The following is a 22,259-nucleotide window of genomic DNA, read 5'->3' on the forward strand; positions in this document are numbered from 1 at the left end:
CACGTCCTGCATGCTGTCACATTTGATATAAATGTATGGCTTGTGATACTGTACCCCAACATCACATGCTATTGAGCATGTTCGGGATTGCTGGTGGTGTGTGTGTGTGTGTGTGTGTGTGTGTGTGTGTGTGTGTGTGTGTGTGTGTGTCTGTTTTAGTGAGGAGTGTATTTGTGTGCATGTGTTCATGTGTGCATGTGTTCATGTGTGCATGTGTGCTGACATCATGTACAGGTCGTAAAGTGTGTTTCCTGTCTTCCTCACACAGGTGCTGATTTTGGGCTGGTTCAATGCAGCAGGGAAACTGATGTCACTGAGCATGATAGTGATAATGATGATAGGTGTGTTGAGGCACAGGCATGTTTGCCAGGGTCTATCGTTGCGCCACCAATCGACACTACACAAGTGTCCACCCCATCCATGCACACAGTCATACTGCCAATACATCCATCACCAATGCCCTTAGCAGAGGGGCAGCGTACAGTCGGCATTGGCCAGGACAGTGTGATAACCATGGCACATGCATCCTGACACAGCAGCCATACCCAGATGTCTGGAAGGGTACCACATAGGTAGATGTCCAGGGGTTCTCATCGGAGCACTGCTGCCCATCATGCCACTAGCAGATGTGCCACAGGTCTTACAACCTCACGCATGTTCCAGGCTGTCATGGAGGCACAGGCACGTATGGAATGGTACAACACACAGGGACTAAGGACACAGAGGGCACATAGCACCACCGTAATAGACAGTATCCATGACCTGGCTGGTGCCATCTGTAATTACATTGAGGTCACCGATAGACATTGGGGAGAGACATTAGATGTCCTCCGCAATGTCATGTCCATGTGTCAGGACAGTGTGGGATGGTTGAGTCGTCGACGTGGACGTATGCCAGCAACATCAGCAGCTGGCAGTCACTGCAGACGTCCCTCAAGCAACATCCACTCCCATAGTGCCAGTACCAGCCCCAGCAATGTTGGGGGTAGGCTGTCCATAGAACGTCCTAGAAGACCATGTGCACATGGCTCTGGACAGTCCCAGCAGGGACCTGGGCCCAGTGTACATCCATCTACCTCTGGGGATAGTACCCAGTCTGGCTTAGTACCTGATAGTGTCAGTAGCACCCCTGCCAGGCACAGGTACCGTATCCGTGGACAGAGACGGTGATCTGTAAAGCCTCGCAGGTACAGTCTGTGGCTGTCCCACAAATAACCATATGTGGCAGCCACATGGTGGAACTGTGTGCATGCAGACACACACACACACACACACACACACACACACACACACACACACACACACACAATCCAGACACCTAGGGATAACACATACCCACACGTATTACATCAACATTGGCCCATACCAGTATTCTTGCCCCCCCCCACACACACACACATGTCGATTGGATGGCTCACTGTAGGCCTCTGGCAGACCAACAACACACCCTGTGCATATAATGAAACCTGTGCCACCTCCTGTCATCTGTAGCATCGATGCAGGAACAGGCTACCATGGTGCTGATGCAAACAATGTCTTTATAGCAGTATAGCAATGTTAGCATGTTGTCATCAGTAGAGTGTAATGATATGCTTGAAGGTGTAGCTGAGCAGGCATGATGCATTAAAGCTATGATTGTCATTGTAGTGTTGTTTACACCAGTGTTACTTCCAATTGTATATTGTCCGCCCACGTGCCACTTGGCTGATGTGTGCAGTATTGGCAGCATGTGTTAGAGAGTGGACAGTATGTGTGGGATGTGTGTAGCACATATTTGCAGGTGTACAGTTGTGAAAATGGTGGAGGTGCACTGTCTGCATGTATGTGCATAGTGGACACATGGGCAGGGTGACATGCTCTGTATTACACAGTAACACTCCATAGTTTCTGTTGGTGACCAGTATGCATTGTACTACACACATTTTGGAACCTGACTACACATGTGTGTATGACACGGTTTGAAACTGTGCTGTGGGTGATACTGTTACTATCTGTCATTGTTTTGCATTCTGGTAGTATTCATGACTTCAACAGCCTGACCATAACCAATCATTAGATGATGACTTGACAACTGACACAGAGATGTAGGACACACAGCAACATTTGGATCCTTCAGGTACTATACTATGCCAGTAACCAGTGGTATTCAGCTGCACCCATTACTGAGACCACTCCTGTTCAGCATATGGCTCTCTTAGGTACAAGCAATCACAGTAGGGATATGTCTGTCCACGTGTGCTAATGCATACTGTGGCCTATACCACATTCTCGAGGTGACACACACATCCTCCACAAAGGTATCATACAGACAGATACCTGTTGCCAAACCCATGCTGTAAAGCTATAGGCCAAACTAAGCATAGTCATCCACCTTTACGGAACATAGTATCCCCACAGTACCACATAGGTAGTAGCCACCAACATGATGAACAGGTACCGATGTGTACATGCAACCTAGTGTTACATCATCTCTCTTTTGATAATCACATTCCCTACGGTATTTTGAAATCCCTTGGTGGATCACATAAGCAATAAGGGGTCTGCATGCATGTCCACAAAGGTTGTTGTACACCTATAATGCATAGTCATCATTGACAGACTCTGCTGCGTTTGAACAGGTCTGACAAATACCTCGGCCATAAACCCTCACTCACACAATTCAATAGAAACCGTAATGAGTGTGTGTGACACGGTTGACCTAGACCAGGCATCACTGCAATGGCTGGCCTTGTCACAAGCATACAGATGTGACCTAAGGTCTGTGAAGCAGCAGCACACTTTGGCAAAGATGACAACTGTGTATTGGATAAAGCAGGGTTCCCACACATGCAATAATTGAGGTAACATGTACGTATATGTATTTGCCTCACAGCTACCTCACATGTGCAATGCCTGCTGGTATGTCATATGGTAGTAAAAGCAAAACCCCCAACACATTGACCAACACTGTCACACACATAGAGCACACACACTCACCAAGTGCAGGATTCAAACCCCTACCTAACTACTTCATGATACTAGAGGAGTACGCATCGACACATCATGCTATACACATGGAAGTCTCTTTTCCACAGGTATATTTGTAGGATGGTGTCATCATCAGACTTTACAAAGAATAGTTTACTACTTTTAAGGTGTTTTACTACTCTCCTAAAAGGTTGCTCCTTCCCAAGGAGACCACACACAAATACACACACACACAGTTATCAAGTGCAGGATTCAAATCCCTACCTAACTACTTCATGATACTAGAGGAGTACACATTAGCATGACATGCTATACACATTACTGGGGGGGTTCTCTTTTCCACAGGTATATTTGTAGGATGGTGACATCGTCAGACTTGACAAAGATTAGTTTACCACTTTTAAGGTGTTTTACTACTCTCCAGTATGTTTGCTCCTTCCCAAGGAGACCACACACAAACACACACACTTGTCAAGTGCAGGATTCAAACCACTACCTAACTACTTTATGATACTACAGAAGTACGCATTTACACGCCGCGCTATACACATTACTGTGAGTTATCCTTTCCACAGGTATATTTGTAGGATGGTGACATCATCAGACTATACAAAGTGGGTTACATTAGGTGGGCTACATTGAAGCAATGTCTAAACACTTTGGCCATGTGATCATCAAAGGGGAGTTTACTATCTACCTGTGTCCCCAGGGCCATAATGACTTTCTCTGTACATACTGGATTACCACCTATGTGGTAATTTGTGTGCACTTTGTTGTATGTAAAGGGGATGACTATGCATTCTTTGGCATTCAGCTTGAGGGCATTGTTTTGACACCAGGTACCTGTCTCTGTAAGACACTTCTGGAGGATGTCTGTGTTAGCAGTACAGTCGATTATGGACCACAGTTACCATTCATCTGCAAACCTGTTCAGCCATACACCTCCCATGCTTGCCTGTGCCTCTGAGCAGTATCTACTGAACTGGTAGGGTCCCAGGACCAAGACCTCTGGGATGCCATTTGTGACTGGCTTAGAGTTGTACATGGCACCAGCAACTCTGAACATGTGTGTTTGATCTGTGAGCCACCTGGCCACCCATCCTGTGACATAGCTGTTAATGTTCCAGCTGGTACGCTTGTCCATGATGACAGAGTGGGGAATGGTGTAGAAAGTCCTTCGTGAGGTCCAGGTGGGCTGTGTGGACTACCTTCACCTCTATCTATGTCCCTGGTAACTGTTTGAAATAAGCCAACTAGGTTTAGGAGCCAGGATCTGACTTTAACAAGGTGAAGTTGTGGAGAGTCCAGTGTCTGGAGGTCTCCAATGTCTTTGTTTATGGGTTCCATGACAATTTGCTCAATAGCTCTGTAAACCAGGCTGAGTAGACATACTGGGCAATGGTGTCCATGTTCTGTTGTGGCACCCCTTTTGTGGAGCTGGATGACTGTTTGTATATGCCACTCTTTGGGTACATAGCCTGGGGTACGCTTGTGTCTGGACAGTGAATGTAGGTGAGGGTCTAGTTCCTCATGGGCCTAGTGTAAGACGCAGCCTGGGACACCATCCAGTCACATTGATTCTGTGTTCTTAGCTTTGGTGAGGGCTGTCTTTACCTGCATGTCCATGACGTCTGGGGCTCTGCATCCTTCTGTGATGGACACAGGCCCTTTTGGGGGTAATGGGGGGGAGTTTACACTGAACTTGTCCCCCTGGATGTGGGCTATGAAAGTTGGTTTGGTGTATTTCTTTGCTTTTTTCAGTAGCTGACAGCATATTTGGAAGTTGACACCTACATGTCTGGTATAGCTACCGAAGGCTTTGTGGTTGTTATTCTTACATTCCTTGGCTATTTGTCTTTAGAAACTGTCCTTGGATTATTATATGAGTGATCATTGTTTCTTCCTGATAATGATCAGTGATGCCTTTCCTTTTGTGAAGTTTGCTCTATCATGTGTTCGTTTCCTCCTTCTGTTGTCTAGCTTATTTATGGGCAACAACCACCTGATTGTTGTCCTATTTTTGGAGGAGTGCATCTTGGTTTTATTTGTGATGTCTCATTCCATGCATCCCTGTAGATGCTAATAGGATGCACTTGTAAATGATTCTGCAGATTGTATACCATTATCCTATAGCAAGAGGGCTTTGGAACACTCCACTTTGGTCTTGGGAAGTGTGCAGTTTGCTTTTGCCAATGTCTTCACAGTGGTTTCACTGACTGGGTGGGAGTGCCGGATGTGGATGTCCAGTGTGATTACGTCATAATCTGATATTACGAGCGAGGGGTTTATCTCTCTAGTGGAACACTGGTACCCCATGTTGGTGATGATCATGTCCAGTATGTTGTCACCTCTAGTGGGCATAGTGACCAGCTGTTCCAGGGTGTTAGGGTTTTTAAACTCTAGGAAACATTGGGTGAAGGACATTGTACACGAGTAATTCCACCACTCACTGTTTGGGTAGTTGTAATCCCCTCATATAATGGTGTTTGATAGGACCTTTATATTTTCCACTGTTCTCCGGAATACTGAGTGAGGTTCCTGAGACAAGGTGCATGATCTGTAGCAGGCTACAATCTGATGGGCAGGTTTGGCCAATGTTAGTTGCACTTGTATGGTCTCCAAGGCCTCATGCTGTGCCACTAACCTGAAGGTGTGGGTATCCATATGATAAATGGGTACATCCCTTACTTTTGTATTTCATTCGTGGTTTTAGGTCCAAAGGTCGGAGGGATTGTGAGTGTTTTACGTGGAGCATATCCAACAGCTCTGTGTTTAACATAGCTTTGTATGTTAGGCAGTGAACACCTCTGAGTAGGCGATATGCAAGGGAGTACGGATGGAGCATTTTGAGATGGTCTTGTGTATGGCATGTATTTCAGGCCGCTAATGCTCTTTGTGAGGTATTGCTGCTGGCTTTCCAGTTGATGTAGTTGTCTTGTGAGGTACATAGCAACAGTGGCGTTGTACTCTATTATAGTTCTAGTGAGTGATGAGTAGAGGGGAACATTGTCCTCTTCTATTCTGCATGAGACACATTTTGTGATGAGGTGTGCCACATAGGAGGGTTTCCTGACTACTGTGGGAATGTGATTATCACAGTTGTATCCACTGTTCACCTGTGACCCAAGGTCTCTTGTCACACTTTCAGTGTGAAGTATACTACCACCTATGTTGTAGTTCTTGGCTACGGAGTTTTTAACAAAGGGGATGACAATGCATCTATTGCCATTGAGCTACAGCCCATGGCTTTGACAACAGCCATCTGTCTCAGTGAGGCCCTTTTGTAGGATGCCCACATCTTTTGTGTTTACAATTATGGCTCCTAGTTTGCAGTCCTCTGGAAACTTCAGCAGCCACAGACCTGCCATGTTAATGTTTACTTCAGGGAAGTAGATACTACACAGCCTGGGAAGTTATCTGGTCTATGGCTGCTGTGATACTGGCTTTGGAGAGTGTTTATTACCTATGTGGCCGTGATGACAGCAACTTTGCAGTCTTCCATTATAGAGATGTGCTCTTTCATGGGTGAGAGGGGGGTAAAGTTAACAGTGATCCTATCTGCCAGGATGTTGGCAATATCAGTTGGCTCTGTACATTTACTGCCATTGAGCTGTAACTCAGAACCGATCTGAGTGTAACCATGACATGAACCTGTCTGTTGGGCAGAGATCTCCTGAGTAGACAGTATGCAACAGAGTACAGATTGGGTTACATTCAGTCTTGTTGCATGGGGCAACTATTTGAGGCCAGTAATCCTCTTGTTGAGGTACTTCATTGGTCTTTCTAGCTGCTGAACGTGCCTAGTTGGATTCATCGCAAGTGTGTTTTGGTACTCTCTGACAGGTCTGATGACTGCTGAGTAGTGGGAACCTCCTTTGACCTACATGCACAGACCTTGACAGTTTGTGTGAACACATAGCATGATTTTCCAACCACTTTGTGAATGTGTTTCTGGAAGTAGAGATGACTATCCACATTTGTCCATAGATCCCTTATTATCACATCCGTATTTAGCCTAAGTGTGTGAGCATGCCCAGTATGACCTTTCAGTATGTTGCTGCCTGACATTTGCTTCGTTTCTTTAAGTGTGTGAGCATGAGTATGACCTTTCAGTGTGATGCTGAATGGAATCCACTACATTTTTTGGAGTGTGTGAGCACGTCCAGTCTAGACATTTATACTATATGTGTATGGAAAATCAAGTTGTATTTTTACAGCAGGGCTCACCCAGGGCTTCCATGCAACACTTTGCGTAGACTTATCAACATTTCTACATACAGGGGTGACAGCTATTCTTTGTACATTTCTACCCGGGGGCACACCTGATTGTTACTGTGGGTGTACATAGGATGTGGGTTTCACCTGACACTTATACACATTTGCTATGCCTGCACTGCTATGTACAGGACACCATTTCAGTCTGTACTGTTGCCTATCATAGTGGCTTGCGGCATACTACTGTACTACAGATGTTAGCTCCAATGTTACGTATATTACACTGTGACTTCATAGCCTACACAACCCACATCACACCGCCAAGCCTGATGTTCTCTGTCTGCATAGGTGTCTGGGGGAGGTTACCCATTTGCCTCTTTAGGGGCATGATACGGCATTTCTTTGTGCTTGCATTAGTGTACAATTGTCCTGCTGTGTCTGTGCCACTGGAATGCTATCATGGCTTAGTGGTTCAGTACTGTGACTATAGTGCACAGTATCCTGGGTTCAAGCCCTGTCATTGCTTTTTATTGCCATGCTGGACAGGCCAGACTGCTGAAGGAACAGTGAAACAGATATGAGCATGTTTAACTGACTTTGCTCAACTTTGCTCAACCTTGCCCAACGTTGCCCGACGTTGCGCTAGTTGGCATTACATATACTAGATATTGGTAAAAGCTGTTTAGCACTGCTTTATATTGTTTAAAACATGGCAATCATGCCTCAGGTGGTGCTGCAGGGCTTCCTATGTCGGATGCACATACTACACTCCCTATACATATTTGGAAACAGGTAGTGTCAAGTTAGGCATCCCTATTATTTTATGTGCGAGTCAGAGGGAAGTATCATTTCCAGGGTTCCTACTGAGCCAGTGTATGTGCTATGCGTTGCCTCTTTGCCAAGGCCAAGGCATACTGGGCATGCCTCCTTCTGCCTACTGGGGCAGGCTCAGGTTGTTCCTCCTCCGAGTCATGCTGTGCCTGTGCAGGCCTTGGCAATGGTGGGGGGCTGTTTGGCCCTGCCCCATGCTGTTCCTGCTACAGCTGTTTTCACAGAATCATATTGTGTAGCATGGCATATACCATGACAATATGAGTACATGTAGTTGGTGAGTACTGCAGGGCTCCACCAGATGTGTCCAGGCAATGGAACCGTGACTTGAGCATCCCAAACACATGCTCGATTACATTTTGTGTTTGTGCATGTGCCTCATTATGGAGTTCTTGTTCAGGTGTGTGTGCATTTCTGATGGGTGTCATCAGCCATGGCTCCAGTGTGTATCCAGCATCCCCCACTAGGTGACCGTCAGGGATGTCCCCCCATTGGCAAATGTCTGGTACAGCTGCGACAGATGCCAGATATGGGAATCGTGGTAGCTTCCAGGGCAGCCAGCACAGACATTCAGTATTATGCCCTGGGCATCACACACAACCTGGCAGTTGATGGAGTGGAAGCCCTTGCGGTTGATGTAGGCCCTACCCCGCTCATTGGCTGGTGCTTTGATGTTTATGTGCATGCAGTCAATTGCACCCACTACCTCAGGGTATTCTGCTATTTGATGGAAGAGACACATGTTGCTGGCCTATTGGAATGCTATCATGGCTTAGTGGTTCAGTACTGGGAATTGGGGAAATATACATGATCACCGACATGTGCTGACATGGCATTCAGGAACTGGTGCAGTACCCTGGATGCTGATGTCTGTGAAATCCCCATCATATCACCAGTTGGTCTCTGGAAGGTACCTGTTGCTAGTATTCTTAGGCCAACACATACCTTGGTTTCCACTGGGATGGGTTCCCCTCTGTTGTTTCTGTGTGTGAGGTGTGGCCTGCACAGATCAACAATTTGCTGCAGGAGCTCTCTGTCCACTCTATAGCGCTCCACTATCTCCAGCTCATGTAGCCCCTGGTAGGTTACCCTGGGTCTCTACACTCTTCTCTGTCTCCTCACTGTGGGTTGCTCAGCAGCATTCACAATGGCACCACCCTCAGCATCTTGCACATGTCGCCTTATAATAGCAATGGCAGCCCCTAACATTTTTTTGTCTCAGTTAAGCTTTTTAAGTTTTCACTTCTCTTTGTAGACTGCAGTGTTGCAGTGTTTCTGAGAAAAACATGGGGGAATGTTGTTTGCAGACTTTTAAGTGCTGGGCTGGGCTAGTGTACTGCCTGTGTAATTGGCTGATTCTGATTGATTACACCTGGCAGCTCTGCTAGTTCTCCTTGGTTAACTTCCTACTACTTCTTTTCCTTCCTTTTCCCATTTCTGTTTCCACAGGGGGCAGCACCGTGCAAACAAGCGCAAACACGCGCACACGAGCACACACATGTGCACACAGCCTTACACAGTGTTACACGGGCTTAGGCGGGTGCACATTCATGCATACAGGCTTAGACGGCCTTACACAGGCTTACACGGGAGCACACACACACACACACAGGCTTAGATGGGTTTACAGGCACACACACGCATGCACACAGTGTAAGCAGCTTTGCAAAAAACTTCAGTGATAGCCACGGCGTACACCTTCAGTTTCTGGGTTTCAGTTTAGACAACTGTAGACACGCCTCTTCCAGTCATGAGTAACTCACAGCAAACACATGCCACTCTGCTCCAATAAGCTTACAGTCTTTTTGATACATACCCCCTCATGATGTCACATATCTTCTACTCTGTTACTCCCCTAATCCTACTCTTACACTCTAGGGACATGGTTCACATGGCAGGGAAATTTGGGATTCATTATCCTTATACTCATTTGCATGGGATTGCCTACTAATGCTTGGTTACATCTCTCAGACTGAGCTTCCCCCCTTAGCAACCACTACTCAGTAGCTATGTTGTCTTCAGCCTGCCATTCACCTGCATGGCAGATGAATATTTTGAATAAAATACTTATTTGTGGCTTTTATTTTTTGTTTTTAGGGTTTTTAGAGCGCCGCACATTTGCGCGGCACTGCGCTACGCTTAAGCATCGGAGATCGAGGGAAAAAAAATATTTTTTTATTATTTTGTAACGGATAAAAATGTCAATGACCATATATTTGGCCATTGGCATGCTTTCTCAACTGGATGCATCCTTTATTTGGAGTTATAGCTCCGTTTTGCAATTTGCAGAACGGTACTAAGTTGCCAACCGAGTACATTTCTGCAAATATCACTACTCTTACTCGGACAGGTTAGTGTTTCCTGGATTGCAAATTTACCTCATTTGCATAGCTTTCAGCAGCAAATGAGGTAATTTGCATAAACTAACACTGTCCATGCAAGAGTCATTTTAGGAGCTCTCTTGCACGCCCCTGTTGGCTGTTCCTGGATCGCTTGGCAGACATGTTGGCTTGCTGGAGTCTTACTCTACTCTTAGACTCCGTGCAAGCCTTCGTGAATCCGGCCCATAATGTTTTGTAACACTTAGGAGCTTTTCTCCCCAGCCCTCAGCTGAAAATGGGTTCTGACCCAGTTGGACATTCCTGTTAAGCAAATGCCAATAAATAAAACATCCACAATTAAGTACTACACAACAGCAAACAGGCCAACAAAAAAGTCTTGATAAATGAATCTGTCTATTGTCATCTTCTCGATCAACAGTACTATTTATCAGCTTTCTTAGTAGCAAAACAAATAAAAGAATAATCCATATCATGGCATCACTAGACTTCTCTCAAACTCTTAAAATAAAAAATCCTGACAAAGCTGTTAGACAATGATCCAGAAGTATATGATGGATTTTAATGATTGCTCCTATAAACCTAGAACTTTGCTAGAATAACAAGTCTTGTGTTAGCAGGCATCTAAATCTCAACCCTATGTCATTACTTAGTTACTGCAATACGCAGAGAATTGCCAGAACAACACAAATTTTGTGGGGAACAGGCCAAAAACAGGAGTCAAATTGAAATTCCGTGAAAATCTGGACAATTGAGAGGCATGAGTGTTCAAAGATCTGTAGAATGGAACCACTACATGTGAATGGAACAGAAACTGAAAAATATTCATAAAGATCAAAAGGAATGAATTGGTCAGCTGTAACTCTGCTGAATGATTGTAGTCAGCCAGCCAAATGTCTACAAGTAGTTACTGTCTGTGATATAAATGCACTTCATGAATGCCCTGTAGTAACTAATGCGATATATTTGCCGGTTCCGTAACATCGGTAATGGTTATGTTTTTGCTGTTGCCCTTCCATCACCCACATTACTTATCTAAAAAATGCAGTTGCTGACTGCATACAGTAATTAGTCTGATCTGTGTAAGAGCTGTAACTTATGCTTTTGCTACTGCCTTACGCTCTTCCATCATCCACATTACGTATTTAAAAAATATACTTCCTGACAGCCTTACAGTAACTAATCCTATCTGTTTGCCGGTTCCATAAGATCGGTAACTCTTACAGTTTTGCTGCTGCCCTTCTATCACCAACATTGTATAGGAAAATGGCAGTTATCACTTGATAGTCAAATCACAATGTATATGTGCACAAATCAACACATAAGCAGAATGACATTGACTGGGGGGGTGCAAATTACAGTTGCATTCTAAACTTGCAGCGGCATTCACTACAATCAAGCATGCATCAAAAAGGACAGAAAAAACAAACTATAGTATTTAATTTTCCTCTGCAGAAGTTACATGCACTGTATGGCTGAATGTGGCTATTTAGGAAAGCATAGCTCTTGTGGAAAGTACTAAATTACAAAGAGTCGTTTTCATACTTTTTTAAGATAATATCCTATGTCATGTAAATGGAATCGGGTTAAATGTGTATTGTTCTACAGTACGTTTTTACACTTTGGTGCAAAGGCAAGTATCATAGATGCACATCGAGATGCTTTTTATAACAACATATAAATGGAAAGGAATGTCTCAGGGTGACTAGCATTTCCCTTAACTGCTACGCTTTTTCATCATGCTGACTTCACTGTGGGCATTTGTACTCACTGGTCACACGGGCGCAGAGTTAAAAAAATAAAGCATTAAATTCAACTGTCAGCACCTAAATACTGACGTAAATAATGCACTTGCACTGCAAATGTTGATAGAAGGACAAGTTTTGCATTGGCTCATATTGGCTGATTATATGAAAAAGTATAGCAATGTGCTGGCAATTATGGACAGACTGCATTCAGTGACGTACTACAAAGCTAACATATTTTAATGCCCTAAATATGACTCTACTGCTATACTGAGATGGAAAACATCAATAATCCACCCATGCTGTTCACTTTCAGAGGGTGATTGAACCTGGAGTGGTTTGCTGCCAAATGTTGATAGCAAATGGCAGTTTAATGAGTTAGAACCGATAAGGATGTCAGAAAGAAATATAAACAATGACAATTAATCGCTGCTACTGTACTTCAGGACCGTTAGTGTTTTAAAGATCAGGCTTAGTAAACCAATGGGTTAGAGTAGACATAAGTAAACAATTTAACAGGGAAATAACTAATTACAATGTTATATGTTGATGTAAGCAAGTCCAGTGAAAATCACTAAGCAGTACATTGTAAAACAGGGGGGATGCAAATACTGGTTGGTATCTTAGTCCACAGGGAACAAAAACAGGACTGGACTAGAGCTTTACTTACGTTAGAAGGAAAGGCATGGAGTGGGTGGGAATGTAGAACATCATGCATGATGTCACAAAGAGGGAGGTGATTAGCTAAGCTGAGATGGGAGTGTGGCCTAATGGTTAAGGTGTTTGCCTTACAAACACAAGGTGCAGGGTTTGAGACTCACAAGGGATAACTGGTTAGGCTTAAAATGGCTCGCAAGGGCAGTTAGCTTAGTACTAATCTATGAACCTATGAACCTAAGTGGGTGGTAATGTTTCAGCTTTGGTCTGAGGCAAGATTCCGAGTTTAGGAATGAGATAGTGCCCCTTCAAATGAATGAAAGTGGGGAATAGAGAACTGTGTATAGGATAAAAATAGGATAGCAGAGGTTTTGTAGTCTGGAGGGAGCTGGATTAGGTTACAACTGAGAGAATGAAGTGAGGTAGAGCCTGAGGAAGTTGGGGGGTAGAGAGTCATATAAGGTTTAGGTGGAGCTTCATTCAGTCTTTCAGTTCTGACAACTGTGAAGAGAATCTTTGCCGAGTTGTCAGTGCACAAGCCACCAAAGAGGTTGGCAGAGGAGCAGAGGTAAGGTGAGTTTTTTGTCATGCTGATTTTGTAAGAATCTATGGTTAGTGACTAGGAATAAGGTATTTCTGCAGCTTCCCTTCCTCCCCTTTCCCTCCATTTCTTTCCTTGTCTTAATGCCATCATTAGAAAGAGATTTGTATCTGGGGTATTTTTTAGGGGCTAGTTTTTAGTTGGGAAGATAGCTTTTAGCTGTGCACTCAGCTGTCCATATTTTCACAGAATTTCCAGAGTTTTGCTTCATTCTGTTGGTGGTTTTATGGTAAGTCAATAAATAACAGCTTACAGTTGAGATTCAGTCTTCATATCCTGCAGAAAATGCATGCTAAGATGAAGCCAGTTATTCTAACAACGTTAACAACTTAAGTATATAGGAGATGGCTCTGGGGCTAGTTTTTAGTTTGGAGGATAAGATTTTAGTGGTGCACTCGGTTCTCCAGATTTTCCCAGAATGTCCAAAGTTTTCTTCATATTGTTAATTTGCCCCTTGTAAACTGGTTGGTTTTATGCAAATCAAAGAGGAGGGAAGTCACTAAATAATGGCATATAGCTGAGTTTCAGCTGTCACATCCTTGGGAAAATGCTTGTTAACAACTTTAACCATAAAATCAAAATTCCAAAAAGCTGTATGCAGGACAAAAGTGCTGCATGTTTTAATTCTATTTTAATAAACTGTTTATATTTTGTTCAAGCTCCAATATCTGGCTATTCCTCCTTTGTGCTCAGTTTTATGGTTATTTAGTGGTAGTGTGCAGAACATAAATTGGTTTTGTTTTTTGGATAATACAAATCCTTGTTATTCTAGCAGCTTGCTAAGTATATAAGGGCGATATTTAAAATCTGTCTTGATTTGTCTGTGTGGAAGTCTACATTGGGAAGCATGGATGTTTTTTTTCATTTTTAAGATATGTTGAGCCTTTCCACATGGATGGTCTGTGACTTCATATAGTAAAATGGTATTGTGAGGGCTAGCCTATGGCTCAGCTATCCAGATTCTCATTTAATGTCCAGAATTTTGTCTTATATGGTTGATTTGTTCTTCATAAGTTTGTGGTTTTCTGGTAAGTCACAGAGGAGGAAAGTCACTAAAGGTACAGCACTGAGTTTTCAAAAAATGCATGCTAATGCAAATATTGTTATTCTAGCAATTCATTAAGTATCAATAACTATACAAAGCATGATACAGCCATGTGTAAATAAACTAAAACCAAAAAAAAAATGGACACAAGGTCTGCCAACTGCCTTCATAAGAACTTTATTTCAATAAAAACAAGGATTTGGTGTTCATCTGTAAAATCAGACTTCATCAGAATAGTAAAACAACATTATCTTCTGAAATTTATACAAGCCCTACCTTTATAATCAATTAGATCCAATCAATCCAAGCCATTCAACACTTTATCAATTAAAATAAATACATACAAGTGTTTCCAGATGCTTTCCTGCAAAGTACATTTTGTAAAAGATGTTTTTCACACCATTTTGTACATGTATTTTAATACATTATTAAACCATAAAATCACACTAAAATGATGAATAAATATACCAAATGAATAACTAGATCTTACCAAAGGCGGTATTTATTGTATAGGTTTCTGATATGTTTTGTATATGGTTTTAAATATACATATTGTAAATGGAGAAGATATGTTGTATTAGTTAAATTATTTACTCTTGCCATAATGGAGTCAGATGTTTTTATAACCCTACATGAATTAGTGAATGTAATTTACTGATGGTTAATTTGTGATTGGTTTAATTGCATCCACTTGTAAGTATGTAAAGTGGTTAATTGTTGTCTTTTCTTTTGTCTGATGAAGTTGGAGCATTGTCTCTGATGAAAGTGCTCACAATAAATAGGGTGGTTTGGAGTACTTACAGCCTGCTTGCTTTTTTTGTCATTTTACCAGTTTGTTCTTTTTTGGAGTCAATTCAGTATTTGGCTGTCCTCATTTTAATACATGCTGTTTTATTGGAATAAAGTTTCATGAAGGCGTACGAGGTACAAGCATAGAGCTGGTTTCAAGGCTATCAGGTGGAAAAGACTTTTAAATTTTTTGGTCCTCTTAACATCATTCTACCAAGCCAGCTCCCCATTGCCCCATTCTGCTTGCTGGGTCTTACCCGCTAATTTCCTATCCCTGGACTTACTCTTGTATTGCTGGGGTCAGCCATGTATCCTAATGGCAACCCGGGGGCTCAGCCACCATTGCATCCATCCAGGTTTTCATTCTCTCTCTATATGCTCTACCCATCCCCTTCCCCACCCCCACATTTGCCAATTATGTCACATGCAATGTGTCTCTTTGGACTATGCCTCTCCTTATTCTTGATGAAGGGGTAAGGCCACCCCTCACTAATACTCTGTCAGTCTCCCAAGCTGCTAATTGGAACCAGAGCATGTGAGTCATAGTCAGGGCTTTATTCCCTTATGCTATCAGAGTGCCTGATAATGTTTTTTACGTTAATGAAATTTAAAACTTAGTAGAATCTCTCTAATATGAGGGATTTTTCAGTGTGGTTAATCTGAAATTAATTGTGGAGATGGAATTCCAAAGGAATTTAATTCCAGTGCTAATCACATGCAGTCACTCTGTAACTATAAAAAGCTTTTGTTGGGTTATACATTAATAATGTAGTTATGTGCCATTTCCTTTTGTAGAGAGACAGAAAAAGAGATAATATTTGGTTGCTTTAACACACTTGAAAATTACTAGTCAAACTGCATAAGATATGTGTGAATACAGGAATGCAAACTCTATAGAAGAAAAAAATGCAAGACACCAAACTAAATTATTTAAAGACAAAAAAAAAACAAGTAGTCAGTGAAACATTTCTTTTTCAGGATAATGACAAGCACTTAATTTTAATCTCTGGACATTCAAGACAGATCTGAGAACATTGCACAGTACAATATAGACTGCTCTTGGAGATGTGATGGGAACTGTGTGCTATATTTAAGTAAGGTAACATAAATTTAAGAATTTATCATTTCCAAACAGAATGAAAATGGTTTTAAAAGGTGTGGACAGTGACTGTTCAGGAAGGGCTGTTCTCTTGCATCAGAGTGTAAACTGGTGTGCTGTCATAAGAATGTAAACTACTCTATTGTACCTTGATTACCATATGAATGCCATGTTTTTTTAAAGGACAGAAGTATACTTACCTCCAATAATGGCAGAATCACTTTGCATTGCACTTGTAATTACTTTTCTTTCATCTGCAGTTCTTGAATGATCTGTAAACAAGAGTGATAAATATATTTTTGAATTCACAATAAGCCTCAGTCTTTTAATCTAAATAGCTTTCAGTCTTGAAGAATGTATTGTTATCACTGCAGTAAGTATTTTAAAAACATGGATACTCATTGGAGCAGACCCCGTTTTCAATTGGAAGCCCACATAAACAACTCTACAAGCAAGAGCACTGCAACAATGCCAAGGTATAATTTTTATTTATTTATTTTATTTTACATTTGTTGACTGGGATAGCCTGACTGGATATATGTCCATTTTCAGCAGAGGCCCGGGGAGAAAAGCTCCAAGACATAAAAAACGAAAAAAGATTACATAGTGATCACATCATAACAATATAAACATCATTGATAGTCATTTATAGTTAAAAATAAGGAAAGTGTATACATTGCCAGGTACAGCAAGATTTTTATAATATATAAAGCACAGCAAAACCAGTAGGCAGAAGATATGTAAGAACTGTAGTTTTAATAAAAATAAATAACATAAAACAAGATAAGCAATTTCGTACTCAATCCAAGTACTTCATCAGATCTAAGTTAAAAATACAATGCACTTCTCTTATATAGGTTAACAATTCAAACCATGTGACTTTAGGGTTGCCACCTTTTAACAAGGCCAAAGTGGGGCATGGGGGTGTGGCCAATATGATAGGGTGTGTGGTCAATATGACACTGGCCACACCCCCACCACGACATCACCAGAGGTGTTAAAGGAGATGCAGTATTATGGTTAAGGATACAACATTGTGACATTACAGCATACTGAAAACTCAAACCATTTAAATGAAGTGAACTATTACTGCAAAAACACACATTACTCACTTGTAATAATAAATAAACTTTAAAGGAATAAAAAACACACTACTCATTAAACAGACACTTGTTTATTTAAAAAGTTAAAAAAATTCATAAACCAACCATGACTATTCAGAAAGAAAACTTAAAAAAATCTACATACCACATACAAACCAAGTATAAAATTAAGACTTTTTATCATCAATTAAAGCTAAAGCAAAGAAAAAACACAAAACTACATACTGTACCCTAGTGCTACATACTACACACTAGCAAATGAATGCTAAACAAAGAACACAAAATTACAAACTGCACCCTAGTACTTTATACTGCACACTAGTACACTAAATCACTTTTTTTTTAAGTGTATTTTGAATTTGATTTTATGGCTTGAAGAAGGGCCTGATTTGAAATAATATTTGAATAAAAGTCACAACGTTTCATCCGGTAATTTACAGTCATCATTAGTTCAGCTTTTAACAACTCCACATTACATTGGTTTCGCACATCTGTCCATTTACATTTCACCAAAGAAAAAACTCTTTCTGCAAATGCGTTTGAGGTTGGTATAGATAAAACCCTAGCAATTACCGGATATAGTGTAGTCCGTTCAGGCCCTTCTTTGAAAAGCTTCAGCTACTTCTCTCCTGGGGGTCAAGCATGTGTTACATAACTGTTCCAGAAAGGGCCTAATTGCCAAGTAGTCCCTAAAAAGATAATCTTCATCTACATCCTGCAGAGTCAGGGCAGTGGTCATATTAAGTAAGTCACTGAAAGCAAAGGGCTCATTTAGAGAGAATTTAGATAGTGTAAACAAGTAGTTGCTTTCAGTATAATCAAACCACTGTTCCATGTATTTCACTGCTGTCTCCAAGAACACAATGAAGTCTCTTTGCAGTTTGTTAGCAGAAGTGCTGTCTAATGTGCTCATAAGTGCCCTAAGTTTCCCTCCAAAGACAAAGAAAGCACCTTCAGCTTTTGCCTGCAGATTTTGCTTCAGAGAGACCATTACACAAAAAGTTTCCATGGCAGTAAGTGCTGATTTTTCTAATGTACTTATATGTTCATTAAAATTAACGAGAACAGCACAGAGAAAGTGCAAATAGTACTGGGGCAGCGCAGGCAATTCATTCTCACCATGTTCATTAGCTGAAAAGTACTGCCATATCTGCCGGGGGGTCTCCTCTTCTCCCTGGGAGAGGAAATAGGACTGGAGCACTGGGATATTTTTCACTACTCTTTCAATGGCTGGAAGTAGTGACAACCACCTTGTTGGCACATGTCTTAACAGACTCTAAAATTCCATGCCACAAAACTCAAAGAAGTCTTTCAAGTCTCTGGTCCTTGTGGCAGAACCTGAGAAGTGGCTGAAAAGTCTCATTACAAATACTTCCACGTCGTACGGTAGTTGTGCTGCAGCTTTTTTGGCTGCATTGTGAATGATGTGGGCAACACAGTTAGCCTTCTGGAGTGATGGGCACTTTTCTTTTAATCTGGTATACACACCAGATTTCTTCCCATAGTTCACACTGGCATTATCAGCCCCATAAGCTGAAATGCTGTTCCAGGGCAAGGAGTGCCTTTCCATAATGTTGGAAATTTGCTGTGAAATAGCCTGTGCAGATTCATCAGGGTCTTCACAGAAGTCCAAAAGGCCATTCACCACCCCTTCTTCTTTAGAAAAATACCTCAAAACAAGTGGAAATAATTTTATATTCCCCCTTGTTGGAAGCATCTGATGAAATTGTAAATGAAGTGCCTGGTTTTTGAAGGTCATGCAGGAGGCATTCCAATGAGTGCGGCCCCAAAACATTTTCAACTATGGCTTCAGCCTTGGTTCTTCCACAAGATAGTTTCTTTTCAGTGTCCGAGTCACTGTACAACTGGCTGGCCAACTTTACTGCACAGTCCAAGCTGTTATAGGAAATATTGTCCTTAACAGCATGGAACACCTCAGAGGCTTCTGCTGCAATGATTCTAAGTTCTAGTCCCTCAAGGTTTGCGTTCCTTGCCCACTTTGTCATCAGGTGAGTGGATTTAGCTTGAAGAATAGCAGTCTTATGTTGTTCAGTTGCCTCATGTCATGCAACATCGTTTCTTCCACCATGGGTCACTAGAAATTCTCTCTTGCAGTACCTGCAGAACGCTTTGACATCATTGCATCTCTCAATCCAGTCGAATTCTGTTTTCCAAACATCCTGCCACTTGCACATTCTCTTGCTGCTGATTGACTGTGATGAAGCTGCTGCTCTCTTCATGCTTGAATCTGTACTTACCTGATATGCAACACATTTACCAAAACTGTGTTAGTAGGGTGCAGTAACATACTGCTGTAGGCACAAATGAACTGGCGCAAAAAACATTGGCACACGAAAGAACTGACTCGAAAAACATTGGCATGTGAAAGAACTGGCTCAAAAAACATTGGCACACAAAAGAACTGGCACGAAAAACATTGGCACGCAAAAGAACTGTCTCGAAAAACATTGGCACATGAAAGAAATGGCTTGAAAAACATTGGCACTTGAAAGAACTGGCTTGGAAAGCATTGGCATGTGAAAAAAATCCTATAGCAGTTAAGCGCTTTCAACTGGAACCCAGTCTTCTTCAGAACAGTCAACAAGCACCATAACTTCCTTTTTATACATAAACCAATACAATCATTTTAAAAATTGCGCCAAAACATTTAAAGGTATAGTGCACATTCAGCAGCAATGACCATAAAAAATCAATATTTATAATCTTCCTAGATATTTGAATAAACCCATATCTAGTGTATACAATAATTATACTGTCAAACTATTAAACTATATAAAATATTTATAAAACATTTGTATATTTAAAATTATTTTTAAACATGTATGTAAACTATATATAGTATATAAAAAACTAAAAACTCTATTTCATATTCATACTACTATCAATATTGGAAGACTTGAGACTTTTAATAAATCAATAAGTATATTACCAATACTATAATAACTCAATGACTTATACTAAGAGAGGACCAAGAAAGGTTTAATACTGATGGACTCGTTTAGTCCTGCGGGTCTAGTAGCGTCTAATAAAATCTGCCATCTGCTTTCCAAGGCAGCCAGTTTCATCTTCCAGTTTCCCCCAAATGTTGAATAACTAATGGTATCTATGATAGCAAACTGAAAAGTGTGCTCTTTACCATATTCATGGATATGTTTAGACAATGCATTCTTCATGTCCTTCCTCTGAATACGGTAAAGGTGTTCATATATACGCTTTTGAAAACTCTTTCAGTCTTGCCTATGTAATACATAGGACAAGTACAACATGTAGCAATATATATCACCCTACTTGTGTTACAATTTCCAGTTCTAGTTCTAATACATGTAGAGTTGAAGTTTTAAGTCTAATGTATCTGGATTCATTAATAAACTTACACTGTTTACATCTGCCGCATTTTGTTGTACCTTTGTACATATCCTTTGTGGCATTATCATAATTGGCTTTCTCTAATAATCTTTTTAAATTAATGCCTGTCTTATATACAAATTCAGGAGAATTTCCACATTACGTTCCAAATTCGAACTAACAAGTATATTCCAATGTTGTCGTAATATGTCCTTAATAAAACACGTATGTGGAGTGTAAGTCAAAATACATGCTCGACTAGAATAACTGGATGGCAGCCCTTCATGTTTTTCATTAACTATATATTTACCTAATAAAGGGGTACTTTACCCCATTCATTACCCACATATTCAATTGTATCCAGGAGCATGTGGTCCGGATATCCACGATTACTAAATAATGTCCTAATGGTATCAAGTTCCGTTCTCATCACAGCTTCTGTCGAAGACATCCTCGCTGCACGGATACACTGCCCCTTTACGATGTTTTTAAAATGTGTGGAGGATGGTTACTTGTAAAATGTAGGTAATCATTGGAAAAAGTTGGTTTGCGGAAAATTCTAGAAGTGAATGTATGTTGGTCAAGACCAACCAAGACGACCAAATAAGCAATGTCCACAGTACTAGTTTGATGAGTAAATTTTAAAAATGTAGAGGATAGATTGATGAAAGCCATAAATTCTTGTAATTCCTCTATAGAGGCCTTCCACAAAATAAAAATGTCATCCAAAAATCTGGCATAGAATGAGATGTGAGTATAAAATGACTTTTAAATAACACTTCCTCTTCCCATTCCAGCATCACCATGTTGGCAAAGATGGGGCACACGACGCACCCATAGCAACACCTTTGTTTGCTTGAAATATTCCCCTTGAAACACAATATAATTGTGATCTAACACCAGTCCCATCATGTCACACAACAACACAACCTTGTCCCAACTAACCCCTGCATGTTTCCTGAGGCTATTTGAGAAATGTTCGATTCCTAGTTCTCTGGGTATACTGGAGAAAAGATCGACCACATCAATGGTGACTAAGATGAGGTCTGGTCTCCAATATTCATGTTGTAATTTGCCCAAAAAACTCCACGAATCTTTCATGATGTGTGGGATATTTCCATAAATGTGTTTTAGTTGATGATCAATCCATTTCCTATGTTATAAGTCTTGGAATGGGAGCCGGAGATGATGGGTCTGAAGGGTGGTTGCTCCAAGGATTTGTGAAGTTTGGGTATGCCAACAATGGTTGCCAAAATGGGGTGGTCATTCTTCAAAACATATAAGTGTCATTTGTAATCCTGTTGTCTATTAAATATTCCTCTATAGCCAGATCTATACGATGGTGTCCGATGTTAATCTGATTTAAGGAGACATTTTCATAAGTGTCTGCCTGATTTAAGATGTCATAAATACAAGACTTGTATGCTTCAACATAAAAAAGTACTAACCCACCACCCTTGTCGGGTTTCATGATGCATTCTCTTTATTCTGCATCACTTGGT

General features: G+C 41.2%; 1 protein-coding gene across 1 annotated transcript in view; it reads right to left on the minus strand.

Moving 5' to 3' along the window:
• Positions 1 to 22,259, minus strand: part of CNTNAP5 (contactin associated protein family member 5) — a 4,019,360-nt gene that overhangs the window by 174,566 nt on the left and 3,822,535 nt on the right. The window contains exon 23 of the mRNA XM_044060643.1: positions 16,489 to 16,560. Within this exon, the coding sequence (XP_043916578.1) occupies positions 16,489 to 16,560 (72 nt within the window). The remainder of the gene's footprint in view (positions 1 to 16,488; positions 16,561 to 22,259) is intronic.

This window comes from Protopterus annectens, chromosome 2.part0 (genome assembly GCF_019279795.1).
Source record: "Protopterus annectens isolate FY-2018-M chromosome 2.part0, PAN1.0, whole genome shotgun sequence".
NCBI classification, from domain to species: domain Eukaryota; kingdom Metazoa; phylum Chordata; order Ceratodontiformes; family Protopteridae; genus Protopterus; species Protopterus annectens.